The sequence below is a fragment of the Hyperolius riggenbachi genome, chromosome 1 (genome assembly GCF_040937935.1).
Source record: "Hyperolius riggenbachi isolate aHypRig1 chromosome 1, aHypRig1.pri, whole genome shotgun sequence".
Taxonomy (NCBI): Eukaryota; Metazoa; Chordata; class Amphibia; order Anura; family Hyperoliidae; genus Hyperolius; species Hyperolius riggenbachi.
In genome coordinates this window covers 517800508-517824274 of record NC_090646.1, presented here as the reverse complement: position 1 = coordinate 517824274, position 23767 = coordinate 517800508, and the positions used below count along the sequence as shown (strand labels likewise).

The window sequence follows — 23767 nt, the reverse complement described above, 5'->3', positions numbered from 1 at the left end:
TCAGTCTCCAACAACTATCAATGTTGCCACTGCTTGTGGTGTGGAGTGCTTCCTTGCTGAACTCCACTCTGCCAGCGCTGTTACTATTCTCTCATATATTCCAGCTCCGCCTTCACTGACATTACTGATTTCAGTAATGATGCAATTGAGCTTGTGAAGTGCTTCCAGAACTGTAAGAAGCCCTGACTGGGGTCTCATGTCTCTTAATTGCTGATGAAAGTCCATGCCCCTATAACTAATCAAAAGTATAGACCTATTATAACTGCATATTTTGTTTTCTTTAGATACTATGTCACTGGCGATGCTCGAGGACATGTGAAATTTTATGATCAGCAACTACAGCTGATTAACTGGTACAGCCATCTTGACCTCACCCCTATCCAATCCATTTCCTTCTCAAAATGCCCTCCTGTGCCAGCAAGTGAAAAGACAAGATATCCTCAAGATTGCTCTATAACGGGAGAACAATTTTCTGTGAGGTAATCCCATTATGTGGATTTTCAGTGTCTTGGAACAGTTTTTTTTTCCCATTGCAGAAGTGCTTGGGCTTAAAATGAATTACCATCCAAATCCAGTAAGGCAATCCTGTGAAAACATTATACTGTACAGGCTGCTATCTCATGATTGCTTCATGTATGACTGATATAATTTTTGTTTGATTTTAAATTGCCTGTTTTACATATGCATATATTGGGAGTTAAAAATTACCGGTAAGTTATACTTTGAGCCTTCCTCTTGTTGCCTCATTAAACTGCTCCTATTGGCCAGCTTTTACCATTTCTAGTCATGTGATATTGGTGACAGGATAAGGGTGCTTCAGTTTTCAGTTAACCTAGAACAGATTTTCTTGTGAGCAAAATAATACTGTAGTCCAGGGCCTCATGTGTGAGAATTGTTTGTGCTCGTTGCCCATATCAACCACTCTTATTTGTTTCTTTAGCTGGAAATCATCGATCATCCCTGTACAATCTCAACTGGAAGCAGGACAAACATTTCAAGGGAACCAACTGTCATTCTCACGTACATAGAGGACTGTCATTCTCACGTACATAGAGGAAGGCAAATGCAGGACACAGGTCCACAGACTTTCTCTTCCTCCATGAGAGACTGATAATATAAATTAGAAAACTTACAGATCAAAATGAAAAACAGCAGAAAGTCATTATTATTATTATTATTAATAAGAAACTGGTGGATGGCATCGCCCAAAAATCTAAAACCATTAAAAAGAGTTTATAAAGAAAAGGTAGTTGTTGGCTTACCCCCTCTACAAAAACATAGCAGCCATTACGACTCCATAATTCACATTTGTATAGCACACATACACACACACACACACACACACAAAGGATCTAACAAAGCGTTTCGCTGGCGTTCCCTGCTTCTTCAGGTATTGACCTGAAGACCAATAAAGTGCCAGTTGATAAACATATGTACAATACACTAGTAACTGTTTATAAAATGAGAAGTGCATACAATTTGAAGACAGATCACCCTATTTTGTTATAAAAATGTACATGCATCAGTCTTCATCCCTACCTAAGTTTTAATATATGAAGAAGCACATGAAAATACATAAGTTTTAATAAATGCAGATCCTATGTTTTTTATGTGTGCAGTAAAAACTTGAACTACAAAGTCTTAATGGCTGTTAAGCTTTTGCAGAGGAGGTAAGCCAACAACACCCTATTCTTGTTAAACTTTTTAAAAAAATTTTTTTATATTTTTGGGCATCTCCATCCACCAGTTTCTACTGTGACACCTCTGATGTGAGGTAGTATTTTAGCACATGCCTATTTTAGGGACAGTTCTACGTTTTTCAGGAATGTAACCACAAGGGACCCTTACCACTGGCGCACGGAAGGGGGTGTTCCAGGTGTCTGGAACACCCCCCCTGCACCAAGACCGGAAGTGGCTGCCGTATGTGTGTACGGCTGAGGGTCCGAGGGTCTGACTGGCAGCAGGGGCACCAGAGGCCTCACGCTGCGGGGGGCCTCGCTTGCTGCTGGCGGCGGGGAGCGGGCGTACGGGCACCAGAGCTGCGGGTAGAAGACTTTACACTTACCTTCCTCGATCCTGCCATCTACATCCTGTCCTGGCCGGCGTCTGTCGTTATGGTAACAGTGCCCCCTGTGATGACGTAACCGCATGTCATCACAGGGGGAGCTCTTACCGATGCGACGCTCGCCGGGAGAGGATGAAGATAGAAGCTGCGTGCAGGATGAAGACAGGTAAGTGGAAATTCCTCTCTCCCCGCTCCCCCCGCCTACCTATCTAATCTATACTGGGCATATACCTATCTAACTTATACTGGGGGACATATACCTATCTAATCTATACTGGGGGGCATATACCTATCTAATCTATACTGGGGGGCATATACCTATCTAATCTATACTGGGGGGCATATACCTATCTAAGCTATACTGGAGGGCATATACCTATCTAATCTATACTGGGGGATATACCTATCTAATCTATACTGGGGGGCATATACCTATCTAATCTATACTGGGGGGGAATATACCTATCTAATATATAGTAGAGGCATATACCTATCTAAGATATACTGGGGGGCATATACCTATCTAATCTATACTGGGGGCATATACCTATCTAATCTATACTGGGCATATACTTATCTAATCTATATTGGGGGACATATACCTATCTAATTTATACTGGGGGGCATATACCTATCTAATCTATATTGGGCATATAACCATCTAATCTATACTGGGGGGCATATACCTATCTAATCTATACTGGGGGCATATACCTATCTAATCTATACTGGGCATATACTTATCTAATCTATATTGGGGGACATATACTGTACCTATCTAATCTATACTTGGGGGCATATACCTATCTAATCTATACTGGGGGGCATATACCTATCTAATCTATACTGGGCATATACTTATCTAATCTATACTGGGGGACATATACCTATCTAATTTATACTGCGGACATATACCTATCTAAGCTATACTGGGGGCATATACCTATCTAACCTATACTGGGGCAACTATATGGGCTACCTATACTGGGGGGGGCCTATAGCTGGCTACCTATACTGCGGGCACCTATACCTGTCTCCACGTTGGGGGCGCATTTTATGCCCTCACCCTGGGTGCAATTTAGCCTAGAAACTGCTAGGAATTGGCTCCACCCACACCATGTTTTGGCCACGCCCACACGCCGCTTTCAGGAATCCCCCCCCTTGGAAATCCTGGATTTGCCCCTGCTTACCAACACGAGCAGAGGCGAGGATTCCTCCATAGGCCTTATTGGTGGTTGCAGACTCTTTGCAACCTGAAATTAATATACCTATCATACAGATTTATTGATACGGTGACATATTGCACTATTGGCTCCTGGTTTCTCTTTGTGTTTTTCCAGTCCTGGAATTTCCTGGTCCACCATCTATTACATTATTGTTAAAGAGAACCCGAGGTGTGTTTAAAGAATGTTATCTGCATACAGAGGCTGGATCTGCCTATACAGCCCAGCCTCTGTTGCTATCCCAAACCCCACTAAGGTCCCCCTGCACTCTGCAATCCCTCATAAATCACAGCCGTGCTGTGAGGCTGTGTTAACATCTGTAGTGTCAGTCTCAGCTGCTCCCCTGCCTCCTGCATAGCTCCAGGTCCCTGCCCCCGTCCCTTCCCTCCAATCAGCAGAGAGGGAAGGGATTCAGGCGGGGACTGGACTTCTGCAGGAGGCGGGGAGAGCAGCAGACTAACACTATAGAGATAAACACAGCCAGCTCTGACAAGCTGTTTGTCAGCAGCGTGGCTGTGATTTATGAGGGATTGCAGAGTGCAGGGGGGACCTTAGGGGGGTTTGGGATAGCAACAGAGGCTGGGCTGTATAGGCAGATCCAGCCTCTGTATGCAGATAACATTCTTTGAAGAGGATTGATTTAAAGTATAACTTCAGTCACAGGAGATGGCTAGTATAGTGTAGCTTTCAGTGCGGCCTGACTAAAATCCAGTAGCCAGTAATACAGGCAATTTGTTGTCATCAGATCCTTCTGTTCTTGTCTGGAAGCAGTTTACAATGTGTGTGTTATGCTGTAACACCCTACTTACTGCTTTCATATTTTTTAAAGCATCAGGTCAGAGAAATGCCATCTAGCTTTACCTCAGTGCTGCTTTACCTCCCCTCACCTGTCCAGTGATACTCAACAGCAATGATCAATGCGATGCTAATAATTCCAGCTTGCATAGAGATTCATTTCAGATTGTATGCAGATTGGAATTGGTCAAATGTACTCCCTGCCAATCAAGATTGCCCCAACTCCTAGCAGCATAGAATTTGTGCTATATTTGTATCTCTAATGCTTAAATAGGTGATTTGACACAACGGACTGAATAATGTTGAATGATCATAGCATATATGAATGTCAGTGGAGATGAGAGTGCTCTTATACAGTGTGTTCTTTGTGCTGAGACACTGCCCTAAGAGCTGTATACAATGGCAGAGGCCTAGCAACAAACCATGAAGCCCCATAGCAAATTGCAGTGAGCCACTGACTCTAGACAAAACCTGAGCAATACCTCCTTATACAGTGGATATGAGTGGTACAGCAACGTACACTAACATACAACTTACAACACATAAAGGGCTTGATTCACTAAACCGTGATAGTTTTGTAGCAAATGCCTTGCATTTTATTTATGTGTGTACATAGGTGATGACATTACACAGTACTACTGCCGATTTCACCAGCAGAGAAAACTCAATCTCAGAAGGATACTTATGTATCTTCAGTGCCTGTGTTTCTGCCAAACTAAAATGATACAGTGGTAGCCATATCTATTTGTAGAGTTCCTCTGTACTCAAATGGATGAGACACAATACCAGTTTTCATCTACAGGTTGCACTATGTCTTTTTCTTTCTCCTAGCAACTTCATTGCATCTACGTCAGATGGTTTGGTGCTGCATGTGTTTACAGATGGCACTAAATTAAAAAAAGTGTTGCAGGAACCCAGCGAAGCTGTCCATGCACTTGCCTGTCACCCCTGCAAGACAGAGATTGCTAACGGAAGTTATAACGGAATCCTGAAAGTCTGGAACTATAACGATCACAACTGTTTCATCAGTAGAATATTTGGAAAAGGAAAATCTTTACACTGCCTGACATATGACCCTAAAGGTTACTATTTCTCCATCATAGTGTAATGTGATTTTGCATTTATACAGTACTACCATCTTTCATGGAGCTTTACAGGGAACATAGTTATGTCTCTAGTTATCCCCCAGGGGAGCTTCAGCAGCCTGATGTCTCTACCATAGTCTATTAGATGCATAATGCTTGTTGCCTGAAGAGACTGAGAATGCAATCCCTCAGGCGACTGTTTGGGAGATGCCTGGCTCCAAACTTAGGTGGCTTGACTGGATCCAATTAACTTATCGCTATTTTTTTACAATTTGGGAGAAAACTGAACTGCTAGGAGCAAACATGGTGATAATGTACAAACTCCATGCAGATAGTGCCCTCGGTTAGCTGTGTACATAGTAAAATCAAGAAGCAGATTACACCTCAAAACACTGCACCAATCCAGTAATTTATATAATATGCAAAAACATCTTTATTGAAAAGCCATAAAACATCATTAAAAACAAAACAACATAGAGCTAGTAAGGCTATTAATATCACATAATCATAGTGTAGTATCCATCATGATAATGACAAATGCACCTGTAGGAGCCATAAAGTGCTAATGCTATAAATGCAAAAATAGTGCAATGATGAAAATGGGATCAGAAAATACACCAGTTGCAATAAAGTGCTGCTGAAATGAAATGCAAAGAGAGTGCAATGCAAATAAGATGACCAAGGTGAGACACTTAATACAGTACTAAGTGAATATGACATTTTATAGTACAGGCAAGGAACAATACAGGAGAAGTCACCAAGGTGTATGAGTTTAAAAGGAAGGAAAATGAGGACAACCAGAAGTGACCAGACGAGCGAATCGCGATGGATTGGCAGTGGTCTTCTGACATAGTTCATCTTCTCTCCTGGTAGGGACCTCTTAGGGCTCATTCACATCTAGGCACTTAGTGGGTGATTCCTGCTAATCGCTGAAGCGCTAGCGCTTTTTTAAAGTGCTAGCGCAATATTAAGTACAGTATATGACAGTGATCTTGATTGCCGCCGATCGCGGGTGTTTCGCGATTAGTGATTTATTATATAAATTACTGGATTGGTGCAGTGTTTTGATGTATAATCTGCTTCTTGATTTTACTTTGTTACATAGTTGCTGTTCTGCACAATCCAGTGGATTATTTTGCTGAGTGACTATTTCATAGTTCATGGATGGTACTTGTCCTACCTTTGTTGCTTATGGTAAAGCTGTGTACATACGCTAGATGAAACTTGGTTAAGGCAGCTGATAATGAGCGTTTCTTCCAAGAATCCAACGTGTATGCAGCAGTCCATGGCCGCTCGGGCAGCGATCAGCCTGTCGGATCTCTTCAGCAGAGCGCTGGACAAGAGCATTGTGATCCCTACTCACCTGACTACTGCTTGACAAAACACCTGCACCACTCCACCAGCCATCAGCCCCGTCCTTGCATAGCAACCCCTGCAGGCAAGTGAGGTGTCTGTACAACCTCAGCCTTGCAATGTCTCAGACTGTATTGGGTCCTGATCTCCACCAGGCCACGTATGTGAGTACAAGGTTGCAAGGCAGGAGTGCTGTCTACTATGTCAGCTTACTGCCTGCTATTACCCATGTACTGAACTCCTGAAAGCAAAGTCAATGACCAGCATTTTCCATTGTTTAATATTGGAAAATGATATAGTACAGCTGAAAATGCTTGGAAGAACAACGGGAAATCGAGAGCCCAATACGGTGTAGTATTGTTAAGTTGGTTGTTTTTTAAAAATGTTTTTAGATATACTCACAAACATGGGTTACCCATAGGCAACCACTTCAAGTGCAGGTGGGGAGTATTAGAACCAGACCCCACTCAGGTTTTTAAGATGTTGCTCTCAGTAGATAGGAAACTGGGTAGCACCCCTCCACCGAGGGTGGAATCAAGATTTCAGCAAGGCTTGGTGTACAGTGGCGCCAGAGTAGAATAAAAACGTTTAAAAACCATCTAAAAGAGGTGGATGTTCAGGTGGACTTACCTCCCTCAAAAATATAAAACTCAATTGAGTCACAATATATCAATACAAAAAGTTTATTAAACTCCATTTAGTGCAACATGTTTCGCAGGTGTGGTCCCGCTTCATCAGGCAAACAGGAGTATAACTCAATGGGTCTAAAAGCAGAAGTGATCGTCTCTGTGAACTGTGGACAGAGGCGCTCACTTCTGCATTTAGACCCATTGAATTATACTCCTGTTTGCCTGATGAAGCGGGACCACACCTGTGAAACGCATTGCACTAAGTGGAGTTAAATAAAATTTTTGTATTGATATATTGTGACTCAATTGAGTTTTATATTTTTGAGGGAGGTAAGTCCACCTGAACATCCCCCTCTTTTAGACGGTTTTTAAACGTTTTTATTCTACTCTGGCGCCTCTGTGCACCAAGCCTTGCTAAAGTACAGCTGAAAAGGTTTAGTGCATTAACCTGTAATGTACAGTGTCCCTGTATTTGGGGTTGCATGGGCTGGGTGGGCTGCTTTATTATTGTCCCACTATAAATAAATTGGCCCTAGACTATAGCAGGTACATGGGATAGTGAACCGCTCTGAGGCACAGTGTGCAATGTAAATGTATCAGCACTATATGATTGCATACAATAAATACACAGTTTATCAATGGTCTCGCTTAACAAGTTTAATACTGGAATTGTAGGTTTTTACCTGGCAGCCGGTTTCACAGATGGAAGTGTTCATATACTGGATGCTGTGACTCTGGAAGATGAAACTAAAGAACCTTACAAATATGCCAGAGCATCAGTCATTCATATGTGTTTCTCCCATGATTCACGCTACCTCGCTACAGCTGTAAGTATAACTCGGGTCTCTGTTTACTAAAAAAAAGACAAAGTTATTATTTTGCCAGTTTTTCCATTTTCTTCAAAAAGAGAGCTTCACTACTCTGAAGCTCTTAAAGAGAAACTGTGACCAAGTATTGAACTTCATCCCAATCAGTAGCTGATACCCCCTTTTACATGAGAAATCTATTCCTTTTCCCACAAGAAACTCTGAGGACCATGGTACTCCTGGCAGTTTCCTGCCTGTGAACCTTGCTGCATTGTGGGAAATAATGTTTACAGCTGTTTCCAACTGCAAAAAAGCAAGCAGCAGCTACATCACCTGCCAGCAGTAAAAATGTCACCATGTGATAAATGTCAGAATGTAAATCAGGGATTTAAAAGATTTTACAATGGGCAAACACTGACTAAATCATTTATACATAATTATTGTAAAAGTGAAGCACTTTTTTTTATTACATTATTTTCACTGTAGTTCCTCTTTAAAGTGAACCTTAAGTGTCCCAAAAAAAATGAGTTTTACTCACCTGGGGCTTACCTCAGCCCCCTGCAGCTGATCGGTGCCCACGACGAGTCGCTCTGATGCTCCGGGTCCCGCTGGCGGCCACTTCCGGTTTCGCCGTCAGGACCCGTCAGGCTGGGGAACGCGGCTGATACTACGCGTTCCCAGCCAAAATAGCACCCCTATGCGGCCATATGTCCGCATAGGCACCCGTATGCGGACATATGGCCGCATAGGGGTGCTATTTTGGCTGGGAACGCGTAGTATCAGCCGCGTTCCCCAGCCTGACGGGTCCTGACGGCGAAACCGGAAGTGGCCGCCAGCGGGACCCGGAGCATCAGAGCGACTCGTCGTGGGCACCGATCAGCTGCAGGGGGCTGAGGTAAGCCCCAGGTGAGTAAAACTCATTTTTTTTGGGACACTTAAGGTTCACTTTAACCTCCTGGGGGATACAATTATATCGCCCAGGAGGTGGCGCAGCACTATTTTAAATTTTTTTTTATTTTTTAAATCATGTAGCGAGCCCAGGGCTCGCTACATGATCGCCGCTGTGCAGCGGCATCCCCCCACCCCCTCCGATAGCCTCCGGCATACAAAGCAAACAGGAAATCCCGTTCAGAACGGGATTTCCTGTTTGGCTTCCCCCGTCGCCATGGCGACGATCGGGATGACGTCATCGACGTCAACGACGTCGTGACGTCAGAGGGAGTCTCGATCCACCCCTCAGCGCTGCCTGGCACTGATTGGCCAGGCTGCGCAGGGGGTCTTGGGGGGGGGGGAGCGGCACGGCACGGCGAGTAGCGGCGAATCAGCGCGGAGCGGCGGCGATCGGTATATACACGCAGCTAGCAAAGTGCTAGCTGCGTGCAACAAAAAAAAAATTATGCAAATCGGCCCACCAGGGCCTGAGAAAACCTCTGTGGCGGCTTACCCCGAGCTCAGCTCGGGATTATCCCCCAGAGGGTTAAATGTCCTCGTGGGGGATTCTTAAAGCAGTAGGATCAGCCATACTTGATCTACTTACATAACACATGTATTATACTGTCCACGTTTTGATTTCAGTGAATGTTATATAGTAAATTACGAGAATTCTGTTCCTGGTGGGGGCCATGTCTTTTGCCCATAGTTAAGGCTAACTCGTGATGTCATTTCTGCCCTTTACCTTTTTTTTTTTTGTCTCCTCCAATCGATGAGTCGCCTCAGCCTTGCTTGTAAACACAAGTGAGTAGGGGATTAGGTTTCAGATAAGCAGCTGGCAGGGAAATAAAGGGAAGAGGAGGAATAGATTATAGATAAAAAGAACCCCCAGCATGCAATTCTTTGGCACCGACTACTGAAGGGCCAGTGCTACTTAAGTATGTGATAACTCCAAACCATAACAGCAGAAAAAGTTTTGAAAGTTTTTTGAATGCAGGATTAGCATCTTTATCACTTAATACACTCAGACCAGTTGCTGTTGAAATTTGATTTTTATGGTGACGATACCGCTTGAAGGCTTCCTTTATTTTCAAAAAAGCACAGTACAAAAGCACTGCTAGCTGCTAGAAGAGTGAGCATGCAAGTAGCCATCATCTTTGTTTGTTCTTTGGTACTTGTCAAGAAAACCTTAAGAATCACCCATGAGGTGATGGACATTTCCAAAACCATGTATTTCCAGTCTTACAGTTTGCTTGTTTCCAGACTTGTTACATGATAACTTGGATCTGCTAGCTATGGAGCTATTATATCTTTACTATACCAGTTACAACACTTACCAATCAAACCAGAAGGTGGAGCTCTAAACAAATATCAACATTTCATGTGTACTATATCCTTTTTATTATAATAAATACACGTTTTTCATCTTTATTATAATAAATAAGTCTTTAACCAGTTAAATAACACACAAATGAAAACAAAATACACATTTACTTTTAAAGGGTACCTGAGGTGACACATAGCATGATGAAATAGACCTATTTTTACCACTAGAATGGTCAGTTCACACTATGGAGTGGTACTGAATCCATATTGCACAGATGTTCTGTACTGTTCCTAAATCTGTCATAGAGTCTGGAGGCAATGCAACTAAGAGTCTGGAAAAAACATACTGGTCAGACTATTCCACAGTCGACTACAACTGACAGAACCACAACAAACCTGTGTGAACAGGCCCATAGATAAGCTTGGGCCCTTCCTACATGTCCATTTGTCTGTTGAGGTTGTGCTGTGGCCCACTGCAGTAAAATGCAGAGGAGCAGAAATAGTGTGAATCAAGCCTAAAGGTGGCCACTAATGATGCAATTTGCCAAAGATTGTTCGTTTCCAATGATTCGTATGATCAATTGGAAATTAGTGTTTGGGACCACTAGTGGATGAAAATCTCCAATCCAGTCAGATTAATACAATCAGTTAAATTTTCGTTAATCTGAATTTATTGGGTAGGAGATTTTTATCCATTTCTACAGTTTAATCTCAGAATATGAGACTTCAGGAAGTCCTACTTAGGATTAATTATTTGGATACACTTGTTTATCGCATCAGTTTGTTTTCACTTCAGGTTTAGTTTAAGTCTGCCATTCAAATGGTGTGTAGATCCATCTTTATGAGTATAATAGTGATATTAGTAAGATGTATTGAACAACCTGTTTGATCATGTTTTATACATAGTTTAAAAGAAACGTGATGTCCATATTTCAGGATGAAGAGTGTACAGTCACAGTGTTCCAGCGGACGGAACAAAGTGGATGCAGGTCATGGGATTATTTGGCTAGACATCGTAGTCATTATAAAGCAATACAGAGTTTACTGTTTGGCATTCATCTGGATAGCAATGAGCCCAGACTTCTGTCCCTTGGAAAGGATCGGATGCTGGTTGGTTAATGTATTCTGTATTCTGAAATAGTATACACACAACAGGAAATGTCTAGTAAATATTTGCAGGTATAACATTAAGTCAGTTCTATGCTTTCTTTCTGAATTGTGTGCAGTTTTATGAAGAGTGTGCTTTTGCATTCTGTGAGGTCTTTCCAGTATTGTATATTACAGAAAGGAGACCAGAAATGATAATTTTCCATGCTCCTGGAGGAGGCAGACATTACATGAATATAAGTTGCCCTATAGTTCTTTCTGCCCACAGGGACTGGAACACAATAAATAGTTTGTTTCTGCCGTCACTAGAAAACACTCACAGTGGAAATAAGCAAGTTCAGCAGGCTTTCCACCAGTGAAAGGATACACACAGCGAAGGTGAAAAAAGATGTGACATAATTAGCTGCTCACAGCTCTTGTAAATTATGGATTGTGAGAAACTCAAAATCTGGCTGAATTATCTAGGCAGGAGAACAGAAAATTGGAGCAACAGTGAGAAGTGGCTGGGAACAGCCAATCAGAACTCTTGTTTCATTCAACAGCTGTGTCAAGGATATGCTGCTGTGATCATCTTCTTCAGTTTGGCTGTTTTCTCAGTGCCTATCTATAAATTCCCCAGAGTGGAGAAAAAAATAGTCAAGTATACTTCATGAACAGACATCATCATATCACTTGCGAGTTATAGTTTGTGATGCACACAGCCAACAATGTACTTAATCCATTTTCTAAAACACAAGTCATCCAGTTTTTCTCTTTGGTCACTAGAGAACAATCATGGTTGAGGTAGACAGATTTAGCAGACATTTTCATAATCCACAGTGATCCCCTGATGACTTTGCTCATTTTCCCTTTGACCAAGAAATGACCAGTCTATAATTGTAACGGCAGGTTTATTGTAGCTGTCAGCGCTATTTTCCACTAATTGCATTTGCAATCCGATTGCAATTGCTATTGATTGTAAAACAATAAGCACTCATTTAACTAATGTAAAGTGTGTGAGGATGTGTCCATTAGTGCACTGCTTTTGCAACACAATTTTTCTTAATCGTAATTGTCATTACTGCTACATTTTTAATGTGTTTGAGCTCCTATATGAAGTATATCGCGTTGCTATGCGATTTGTTTGCGATTTGGCAATTCAAAATATTTTCCCACCTGATTCTATTTGAAATCCTCCGAGTAACTGGGTCAAGCGCTGCCAGTTATTTATCTACTATGTTTTTTTTTTTAGCATTAACCTCCTTACCAGTAATCCCGAGTCAGACTCAGGACAAAAATCCTCAGCTCAGAGCAGTAATCCCATGCCTGAGTGAGTTATATGCAGGAGCTGCTGCAGATCTCTCTGTGGTATGTTTTTTTTTCTTGTTTTTGGGGTCTAAAAGCTTGTGAAAAAATGTCACGGCTTTTAGACCCTAAATCTGGAAATAACACCAGGGAGGTTAACAGAAGACGTACATTTCTACCACTTTGTACTGAACCTCTCATCTTTTTATCCAACAGGTGGAATATGATCTTGTGAAGAGCAGTAAAGACAGCCTTCTTATTGAGAGCAGTGACCGCATAAACCAGAGTGCCATTCCACAGTGTTTAGTCTGGTACCCACCGCTGAGTAAAGAAAGCTTTATTCTTGTAGCTAATGATCAGTATAAAATGAAGCTTTACAACGCAACAACCAAGATGTGCAGGTACACAGGAATACCATGTCCCGCCTTTTACCTCTGCTGTTACTCTACAACATTGTTCTCCACCTTACATAAAAGTATACTGTAGTATTTTGGTATTTACAAATCCATACTACAAACATATACCAGAATCTGTTGCAGATATTTTGAAAATGTAATCCATACAAAATGCAGTTTAGTAACAACAACTTATCATGTAAATGAACTTTAATTAAAGAGTACCCGAGCCGGAGCTCAGGTACACAAAATCAGATACTTACCTAAAGAGAGGGAAGCCTCAGGATACTATAGAGGCTTCCCTCTCTATTCTAATGTCCCCCATTACCCCCCTGGAAAATTAGCGGCAAGGCATTGTCATGAATCAGATGGGAGCTGCGCAGCTCCTCTTCCTTATTCATGGGTGCGCAATAGCTGACTGATCTCCCATGCGCAGTAAGCTGGAGCCACAGGCTACTGCACATGAGTGGGCTGGCTCACGGGGCTACAGCACGGCCATTTATAAGGAAGTGGAGCTGTGCGGCCCCTGATCTGATTAGTGACAATGCCTTGTCACTAATTTTCCAGGGGGGCAACGGGGGACATTAGAATATGGAGGGCTGCCAACAAGAGAGTGAAGCCTCAATAAGATGCTTAGGCTTCCCTCTCTGCAGGGTAACATCTTGTTTTGAACCTAAGCTTAGGCTCAAGTTCACTTTTAGGGATAAAATTGATTGATAAAAAAATGTAACCTTTTAATCACCCTGCCAGAGTTATAACAGTGGGCAGGACTGCTATAGCCCTCTTTTCTTGGGCTTCATCCCCAAGACTATTGCAGAGCTGGTGAAGGGAGAATTTTATATTTACCTTATTTGTGATCGGCCCTAAAAGAGAATGTCGGGGGTATAGTGCCACACGTTGGTGGAAGAAGAGAGTCAATCCTGCATCCAGATCAGATAAATATTAACCACCAAGCGGCACAGTACCACTGACATCGTTATTCAGGTCCCGATCTCATGTCATATCATGCAATCAGGACCCCGGGCAGGATATTGGCAGTATAGCGCCGCTCAGTGGCAACAGAGAAAAAGATAATCCAGGAGCAACTTCGCCATTCCAGTTTTCAATAAAACATCCAAAAACTTTAATGCAATTCTTCCAGTAAAAAAGTTACAATGGGTAAAAGACATCAAAAAGCAATACTTATCAACAGTAGGTAGTGAAGGTGGTGCGGAAGAATTGCATTAAAGTTTTTGGATGTTTTATTGAAAACTGGAATGGCGAAGTTGCTCCTGGATTATCTTTTTCTCTGTTGCCACTTATGATCCATAGCTATTTTTCATCCGGATGCTGCACCGCTGTAATATGATGTATTGGGATGTTTAAGGCATAGGTGTGCACTCGCTCTGTTATCTTGAACTGTTTAATAGCGCCGCTCAGTGGTGGAAGAGGAAAGCCGATCCTGTGTCCATATCAGGTAAATATATCCGTATTAGGCTTAGGGAGACTGGGGGGTGAGAAGGGAAAACCTGGTGCCGCATAGCATAAAAAAATGAATTTGTCAGTTAAGGGGTTGATAAAAGTTTGTTAATAGTGTTTTTTTTTATCTAGGATTGTATTGATATAATATTAATAAATTGACCTCAGTATTATATTTTGAACCTTGCAATATAATGTGTGCTTTTATTTAAAAAAAAGGCTATTTATTATAATTCAGTGGGATACATTTCAGAAGTTATGGTAAATAGTATGTTACTTTTTAAATTTTGATGATCATGGATTACATCTTATGAAAACCCCAAAATCAAAATCTCAGACCATTAGACTATTGTGAAAACGTTCAATATTCTAGGCTCAAAGTGTCAGACTCTAATCAGCTAATTAATCCAAAAGACCTGCAAAGCGTTCCTATTTCATACATTAATTTCACCTTTTAAAGGGATACTGAGCAGGTTTTAAAAACACAGTTGGTACTTAACAGGGGCTTCCTCCAGCCCACCATAGGCTGTGAGGTCCCCCGACGTCCTCCTGGCTCCTCTCTAGTTCCGCAGGCGGCTCCATTCTTCTGCGACTTCGGCCTGAAGTTGCCAGAACGAGCCCCTACCTGGCATGCTACTCGTCATTATGCCGCCCGCTACCCGTCATCACGCCGGCAGGCTTGAAAGTCCTGCGCATGCATGGTTCTCTAACTCTGAACCGTGCATGTGAATTACTGAAATAAATGAACTTTTGCAAGATATTTTTCGAGTTTCACCTGTAATTACAATACATGAATAGAGCCGAGTGGATACATGGCTTCTAAATTCTTTTAAATCCTTGTTTGATCATGAAATAATGATGAGATATTGAATAAAATTGTTTGTATAATTTTTTCCATCACTTCTTCAATTATGGAGTAGTGCTATTCATTATTGGCAGCTGTTTTGTTTTTTTTCTTCCCTCAATTGATTTTTTTTGCCCTAAGCACTCCCCTGTTTGACTGAGTGTGCAGAGTGTTCCTTGTGTATACAAGCAGTTACAGGTAAAAATAATAATGTAATGGAGTAGAGACTGGCTATGATAAAACCATCTCTGCTTTCTTGCTGAATAGGGAAAGCTAGAGGGAAATCCCTAATAGCAAAGTCATTTTGTTTACCCCCATCACTTGTGAGTCTGATAACTTCTCTGGGTTTATTTTTAACATAATTAACTTGCGTACAAGGCTATTAACTTGTGAATTGTACTATCACGCAAACATTTTTGAAACTCTGCTGAAATCCTGCCATTGTGGTTTCAGGGCAAATAAAACAGAGTTTACATGTTTTTTCACAGATATACTCTATTTGTTTTATGCAATGGGGAATAAGAGCAGACGTAGAAACATCTGGGAAACTGTCCATATACATTAAAATCAGTCATAAACATAGAAAGGTATGCCAGATATTTTTGTATTATAGTATGTGGTAGATTCTTTGCATTACATATAAGAGAGGTTGTTATATAAAACATTTAACTATTCCCCAGTTTCACAATAAAAGAAAATAAGACTAGGATATTGAAGTGAAGGGGTCCAGATTGCTTAACACAAATCTGTTCATGTTCTTGTTGCAGAAAGACGCTGTTAAGTCCAACATTTGGATCTCCTGTAAGAAAAATGGAAGTCTTGCCTTCCAATCAGTATCCAAGCAAAGGCTACCTGGCTTATATTACAGATGATAAGGTAATAACAAATCAACCAATGGTGGTAATGATCTTGTCTCGCTTCTTCTTCTAAAACAGGATGTAGATGTCAAACATTATCACATGACCACAATAAATCACCTGATCAAATCAATGATTTGCTCATCCATGAATTCTCCTCAAGGATAGTAAACTCATAATAAATGAATCATATCTACAAGTTTAAATTACACATTCTTCCAGTGAATGTTTTTTTACCCTGAATATATATATATGTATGTATGTATGTATGTATGTATGTATATATATATATATATATATATATATACATTTTTTTCAAACCAACACATTAAATATAAACAAAAAAAATGAGCACTAATTCCTGTTTTTAGAATTTTTTTTTTTGTGAGAGTGGAAACACTCTAAGATGGTGAGTTGATGTTAGATTATGTGAATTCTTTACTTGGCCTACAATGATCTTGGTTTTGCAGTAGTTGTAGTATTATTTTTCCACCAAAAATGATAAAGTTTTGGCCATATACACAAACTATTATGACTACATACTATGTAAATCACTGTATAAGATGTATGTGCTATATAAATACTAATAATAATATTGCTTCTGTTACTCCTTCTCTACAACTACTCAAAAATATATGTAAAAGTGGAGCTAAACCTATCAGATCAAGACACACTCCAAGCAGTTTTTATGTCATTAGAGCAGACTTTAAAAAAAATCTACTTGCATATTTTTCTACAAAAATTGTCCACACAGTACTCTATTATATCCTGTATAGCTTTATATTAAACTAAACTTCTGATAAAAAGGAAGAACAGGACTGCAGACATTATAAATAACAGCTACAAACAGGTACCAATGGGAATTAATAACTATATAAAGATATCAGTGAGAATTTTCATAGGCCAAGTTATTAATGGGTACAAGGGCTGATTTGCTAAGGTAGGTACAAACGTCCTGATTTATTTCAAATGCTAGGTTTTATTAGTCTCTATTTATTGAGCTCTCGTAGTAAAACATGGTGATATCAATAACACTGAAATTTCTTTAACTGCCGGTATTTCACGCGACCCCAATGGTGGCATAATGCATGCAAATGTGCCTACCCCCTCGCGACAACCGTGGGTGTACTCTGATCATTAATGCAAAATTATTGTTTTAAATGTCTGTTTTGCACTGAAAAGTGCAAAAACAGAAGGTTTTAAAATTTCCATGATGATGTAATGATGTACGTTTTATATATTTGTCAGTGAGTCACATTGAAATGTACTCCTATTACTTCGCATTGTAAATATGATACATTGTTTTGATGTTCCCCATTTTAGTCCATTATACAGGTAAGAGTGGCAATAGCCTGTTTTAAGCAATAACTATGATTAGTACCAACAAACTGCAAAGTGACCAGTGTCTCCATCATATAGGTTGGTCTGCAGATTCTGCCAGTTGATGGAAACCCACACAAGTCAATTGCTCTCATCTGTCATCCGAATGGAGTGGCTAATGTTGCCTGCTCAAGTGATGGTCAGTATGTGTTCACTGCTGGAGGAAACGACTGCACAGTCATAATGTGGAAAACAAACTTTCAGTAAGTATTTCTTATAGTACTGTGCACTCAAATGATAAATATTTGGTGTTAAATGGTCTGAAATTAGTATATAATGTTGTCAAAGAACTATATAAAAAAAATAGCACTGAAATAAGTGTGTTTGCAATTTTCCCATAAGATTTAAGGAACAAAATAGTAGTGCAAGATACATATAATTAACACCTATAGTAATATATTAACTGACACTCCCATCACTCTGGGTCAGTGTGGGCTATTGGATGCTACAAGTACGGGAGTGCCAAGTGTAGTGTCTGCTTTAACAGTAAAGGTGCCCATACACTCGTCAGATTGGCAGCAGATAGATAAGAAATGCATCTGATGATCTATCTGATGCGTTTTTAGAACATTTTTTACCAGGATAGAATTCCAATAGATTTCAGTTTGAAATCTATTGAAATTCGATCTGATGGCATTTTTTTGCCATCAGATTTCCATTAAGGCCAATGCAAACTGATAAGCAATCTCATCAGATCGACCTAAATTTTCAACCCTGCAAGTTCCATCCATCGAAATCGATCGAAATCGGCCGTCGATCGGTCGATTGGCCAACCGATTTGCAATCGATCGATCGATCGGTCGGCCAGAAAATCGGCTGAGTGTATGGGCTGCTTAAGAGCGGATTGTTCAGAAACAGCCTTATCAGTCTGCAGATAGACTGTACACACGCTCTACTATCACTGGAACGCCCGCCCAGCAGGAGGGTCTGACGGGCCCGTCGTTCTCTTTAGTAGTTGCGTGTGTATGCACCTTAAGGCTATGTTTAGTTTGGAGGCAGATCAGATTTACAACTATAAGGTATTATGGTGAAATGGAAACAGCACATGATGTTAAAAAACTTTATATATTTTTTATCTAGGTAAAGATGTCAGCGCTATATGGCTACATAATACTATTAATAATAATATACAAAATGTGCTTTGTTCTAACATATATTTGATCTACCCTGTTTTGTAACAGGTCATTCCTATTGATGTGTTGCATGTTGTGTATATGTGTACAGTGTAATACCGGTCAGATTAAATTGCAAGAACTGAAGCCTCTCTTTAGCTTAATAGTGATTGTTGGGGATGTTTGGAATTACCAAATTCTGACATCAACAAAATTGCATCAGTATAATGCAGTGAAATCCATCTACATCCGAATTCTAGGTTTTTACATTCAGGTACTGTATAGGATGCCACCCTGTCTGCTATGGAGGTTGGCGCACCTGTGGAAGCATGTCCCAAATTAAATTTGCAAGTCAAATCAAGGGGAACATGTGGTGGTGCGGCTGTGCATGGCTGGGGGCTTATTCCAGAGGATATAGTGTGGGAGACTTATTTTGAGGATATGGTGTGTGATCATTAACCCCTTACACTGTCAGCTATTTTTTTTAAAGCTACATGCCAGTGCTAGCTATGTTTGTATTGTGTTTAGTATATGTAGATTTGGGCAAGACATTTAATAAAGTCCACATTAATCAGTAGGATTGTCATTGAGGTGCAAATAAATTTGTGATGATTGAGAATTATGCTAATTATTATGAAGAATCTACTGTAAAATATGGTAATGAAAGCATTTCATTGGTCCATTTTCAAGCTGCAACAATTTGCTGTAACATTTGCATGATTCTGCATCAACTTAGAATTATTTGCATATTTCAAGTAAAGTAGAACATTGGCATTGAGCTGACTTTTAGACGTCCATATCACAGCAATATGAGGAATCAAAAATGCCTATAGACCCAGGGTAGAGGGAAGAGGAAAACATCAAGAGTACCGGACATAGCACTAATTTCCATGATGGCAGGAAGGAAAACATCTATAACAAGCGGATCTATGAAACAACACCTTCAATGTGGGATTCCTGCGAAGACCTGAAACACCTTATGTCCCTCCAGCACCTGGACGCATCTATTAATTAAGAGAAAGGCACAAAGAAATTCTTCTCCTGCTGGAAACCTTTTTGAGTGATGAGAAGGGGTTTAATTAAGCAAGTTAGTTAGGAATAGAGAGCTGGGGCGAGCGAAGGGGGAGAGGGTTCCATGCGACTTTTGGTTGTACAATTGACAATTCAAGCCAAAATATATGCATGCAAAAACACAGAACACGTATAGATGTACACGGCAGTCTAAGTGTTAATAAAAGTCATTAAATTATGTAAATAATATTTTGTTCAGAATGTAAACTTCAGACTGCCTTTTATTCACAAACATAAAATGAAAAGATGGAGAAACTGAAGGTCCAGCTTCAGTCCTTCTCAGATTTTCTTACTCATGTAGATTTTTTTTCCCTATAAGATATTTTTCCAGTTTGGGAACAAATGATAGTCTGAAGAGAGGTGGGAGATCTTAAAAACAAAAGTTCAATAGATAAAAGCATATACATTTATAGATGTTATTTACATAGGCCGATTCTGTTTGGTTTGCAGGGCTTTGGAGGCTGTGGCTTCCCTTGGGGGAGAAGGTTTGGTACCTTTCTATGGAATGCTGCCAGATGGAAAAGATGGAGCATTATTCAAGGTTAGTGTTAAGCCATGGAGGGATGTTATGAAGCATTGGTGCCTGCCAGGATCTGGGCTTGATCCCTCAGAAGACAGTTAGAGGGCCAAAGTGCCTTACAGATGCATTGCTGGGCAATAACCTTATGACTTATTCTGTTGCTGTTGAGGGAGGGGGGACACTGCGCAGTACACAAAAGAGGGGAACAGTGCGCTGAGCTGGCTCTGGTTCTTTCAGCATCACATCGGGGCAGTTGTATACAGGATTTGATTCTTAGCAGGGATGGGTCAAACTGGCCTCCTTGGCCGAGAACATCTGTACCGGCCTTAAAGACTAAAAATCAACTCAGCAGCACTGAAAAGGCCTGGTGTTTCTTTAACAGTTTCACAGCATCAGAACATGTTTCTCTTATACAAGCCTCATTTTTAGCTGCACAGAAGAAAACTGCCCGGGCTTTTTTCCCCTGATGCTGTGCAAAGCATGATGAGATTTCTGATGCTGTTGTTATCTTTCTGCTGTTTTGGTGCAATTTTTTTTTTCTTACATTTTGAATTTGACATTTGAAGCCTAGCTCGTGCAGCTGGGAGGGGTAATCAGGACACAGGACAGTTGGAACTGTGTCTCCTGCTCCTTGTCACCTCCTTTCAACCAAAAAGATGTCTGTCCCCATGACAAAGATGGAAGCCCCCATGAATCACAAACATTTGCCTGTTCTTTTAAAACAGGGTGGGTAAGAGAGTATATAACCTATCTATTCTAATTAACATAACTAATGTAACATGATGACAGTATGTTTGTTTAGACTGAAGTTCCCCTTTAAGTTGGACGTAACCACGTCAGTCAATCCAGACATGCTATTACTTACACTTGCTTTCAAATAGGAAAGTGGCTCTCACCAACCTTTACAAGAAAAAATAGTGACCAACAGCTGTGAAAGATCACTTTAATTTAATCATGTGGGGAACAAAACCGCCTATTTTGTACAAGGTGACCGTTCAATAAATCAGTGAGACAGCTATGCACCTGCTTTTAAAGTGGAATCATCTACTTTGTACTATTCTACCACTACAACATTTCTGGAAAAGTGCAGTGCATAGTTAGCGTTTTCTTAGTTTGTGAGTAGTGAATTTAGTCTCAGAACTACTCACTTCCTAATTGTGAATAAACAGGTCATAAAAACACTTGTAACTGCTTTGATACATCTGCCCCAGTGGCAAGTGTCTGTATGGTCCCTTAGTTCTACTGAGGTTCCTTATATACGGTAAGTAAAAATGATCTATTATATAGTAACATCCCATGCTGGGGCTATGGAAATGATACCCTTTTAAAGCTAGTTTGTATGAGGCTGAAGCCTGACCACATATTACAGTGACTTTATGCAAGGTCAATGCCTGGACTCATGGAATACCCAGAAAGCTCATGGTTACCCTGAACCACTAGGAACATATTAGCGGCTTAAAGAGATCAAAAGCCCTCCTACTGAAAGAGCAATGCTAAATATACATTTACCGTCTTAAAATAGGAGGTATTTGCAGTAAATCAGCTGCAAGTAAGCAAGCAAGATCTCCCATAATGCATCACTGCTGAATATGCACATTATCTCTTTACACCCCTAAAAGCTAGACACACGTCCAGAACCGCTGAGGTTTAGTGAGCCTACAGCTGATACATTTCGAGCCACGCCTATTCTGGACTCATGGCACCATTTTTAGAAAACCCTGTGCAAGTTTTCTGGATCACTTATGATATTCCCACTTCTCCCCGGGAAAGGGAATGACTATGGAATTGGCATAAGCAACAAGTCATTGCTGTATGACTGATATGGTATGGCTGTATGACAATTATCCATATGAACAGCAAATTATTAGTTGTGTCTTGGTTGTGTCTGCAATGTTCTTTATTAAAATAAATGAGGTGTTATTTGCAATAGCTGTTATATACGGTATGTAATACTAAAATTTGAAATACTAATATTAGCAATACTATAAATAAAACCTGCAGGAGATGAGCCCTGAAGTCTTATATGTCACCCTGATTAAAAGATATTTTATAGCAACATCTCAGAATGTTGAATTAATGGCTGCCTCTGCATGCTCAAAGAGGCACTGTCATGACAATTCAAGTAGTAGAATGCGGTAAATTATTCAGGACAGCCACTACAGTAATCATCAGAGACACTTCCTATATCTATATATTGCTGTATGATGGTATTTACCACCGCCTTCCCAGTGATGATTAGCCTGGGCTGATTAGGTTTTCAGAATTCTTGTATCCCCCCCCCCCCCCCAAAAAAAAAAACATAGACTGGGTTCGGAACTCTCAGTAACCCAAAATTCCCCAGAGATCACCTGACAGGACTAAGGATATCACCACCTGTGGTAAATTTCTAAATCAGGGTGAGGAAGAATTTTACAAAGGCAAACACTGACTAACCAAGTTATAAATGAGTGTAAAAAATAAGCTAAGTTATTACATTATTTTCATTACAGTTCCTCTTTAAAATGTGTTTTGTTTCTGTCTAGGAGCTGGAAGATTACTTTTACTATGCGCAACTGCGTAACCAGGGTATTGATACAATGGAGACCAGGCAGGTTTCAACGCATATTCCCTTGAAAGAAGTTCCTTTCATCATGCGAGCGCTGGGATATTATCCAACAGAGCAAGAGGTATTTAAATAAGCTTTGTATCTGTGTATCTTTCCAGTGTACTTATTGTGAACAGATACTTGTAGTCAAAAGCATTCTAAATAGAAAAGGATATCACATTTTAACTAGATAATTCCTGGCAAATGACTCAAGCTATATGTCGCTCTCAGATACATTCCATACAGCTCGCAATGGCCTTTTAGCAGTTGTTCAGTGTTTGATTTTTTATTAACCCCTACCTCCATTATTTGCTTACTATCAGCACAAACCATTCATAACTTAACTACACAGGTTTGGGACATAGGAGGAAATCGTATTAATAACGGTTTTAATTGAGCTGAAGAAAAAATAATGGCTACCTGTAGATCATACATGTCAAACTCCGGCTCGTGGGCCAAATTTGGCCCTAGGAGCCAGCAGATTTGGCCCTCAAGTGATTTCCCCACTTTGCATTATGTTTGGCCCACTCTAGACACCAAAATAAACTGTATTGGAGGGTACGCCGTAGATCACCAGGGAAGCCATATAAGGAGGATGAATGGATGAAAGCACTAGACACCAGGGAACTGTGTATGAGTGGGAAGGGAGCCACTAAACACCAGGAAACTGTATAAGGGAGAGAGGACCACTACACATCAGGGAATTGTAAAGGGGATAGAGTGGGGGCTATTAGACACCAGGGAACTTTATAAGGGAGAGGGGTGGCCCCTAGAAATTGAGGTCGTCCCGCTACCTGGTCCCAAAGCTGAATTTCCTACCACTTTGAATTTGAGTTTGACACCCATGCTGTAGATGGAGATCTCTGTATACTGTAATGTCATAGGAAGTATTATACATGTTTTCAATGTATATACATACATATACATATGTATGTATGTATGT

The 23767-nt window shown here is 40.5% G+C and overlaps 1 protein-coding gene across 3 annotated transcripts in view; it reads left to right on the top strand.

The window, feature by feature from the left end:
- The window catches only part of CFAP251 (cilia and flagella associated protein 251), a 101640-nt gene that overhangs the window by 55111 nt on the left and 22762 nt on the right, over positions 1-23767 (top strand). For all 3 annotated transcript variants that reach the window (XM_068244853.1, XM_068244846.1, XM_068244863.1), the window contains exons 12-20: positions 285-479; positions 4915-5165; positions 7826-7977; positions 11149-11322; positions 12820-13004; positions 16068-16176; positions 17577-17740; positions 20171-20261; positions 22763-22906. In XM_068244853.1, coding sequence (XP_068100954.1) covers positions 285-479; positions 4915-5165; positions 7826-7977; positions 11149-11322; positions 12820-13004; positions 16068-16176; positions 17577-17740; positions 20171-20261; positions 22763-22906 — 1465 coding nt within the window. The remainder of the gene's footprint in view (positions 1-284; positions 480-4914; positions 5166-7825; positions 7978-11148; positions 11323-12819; positions 13005-16067; positions 16177-17576; positions 17741-20170; positions 20262-22762; positions 22907-23767) is intronic.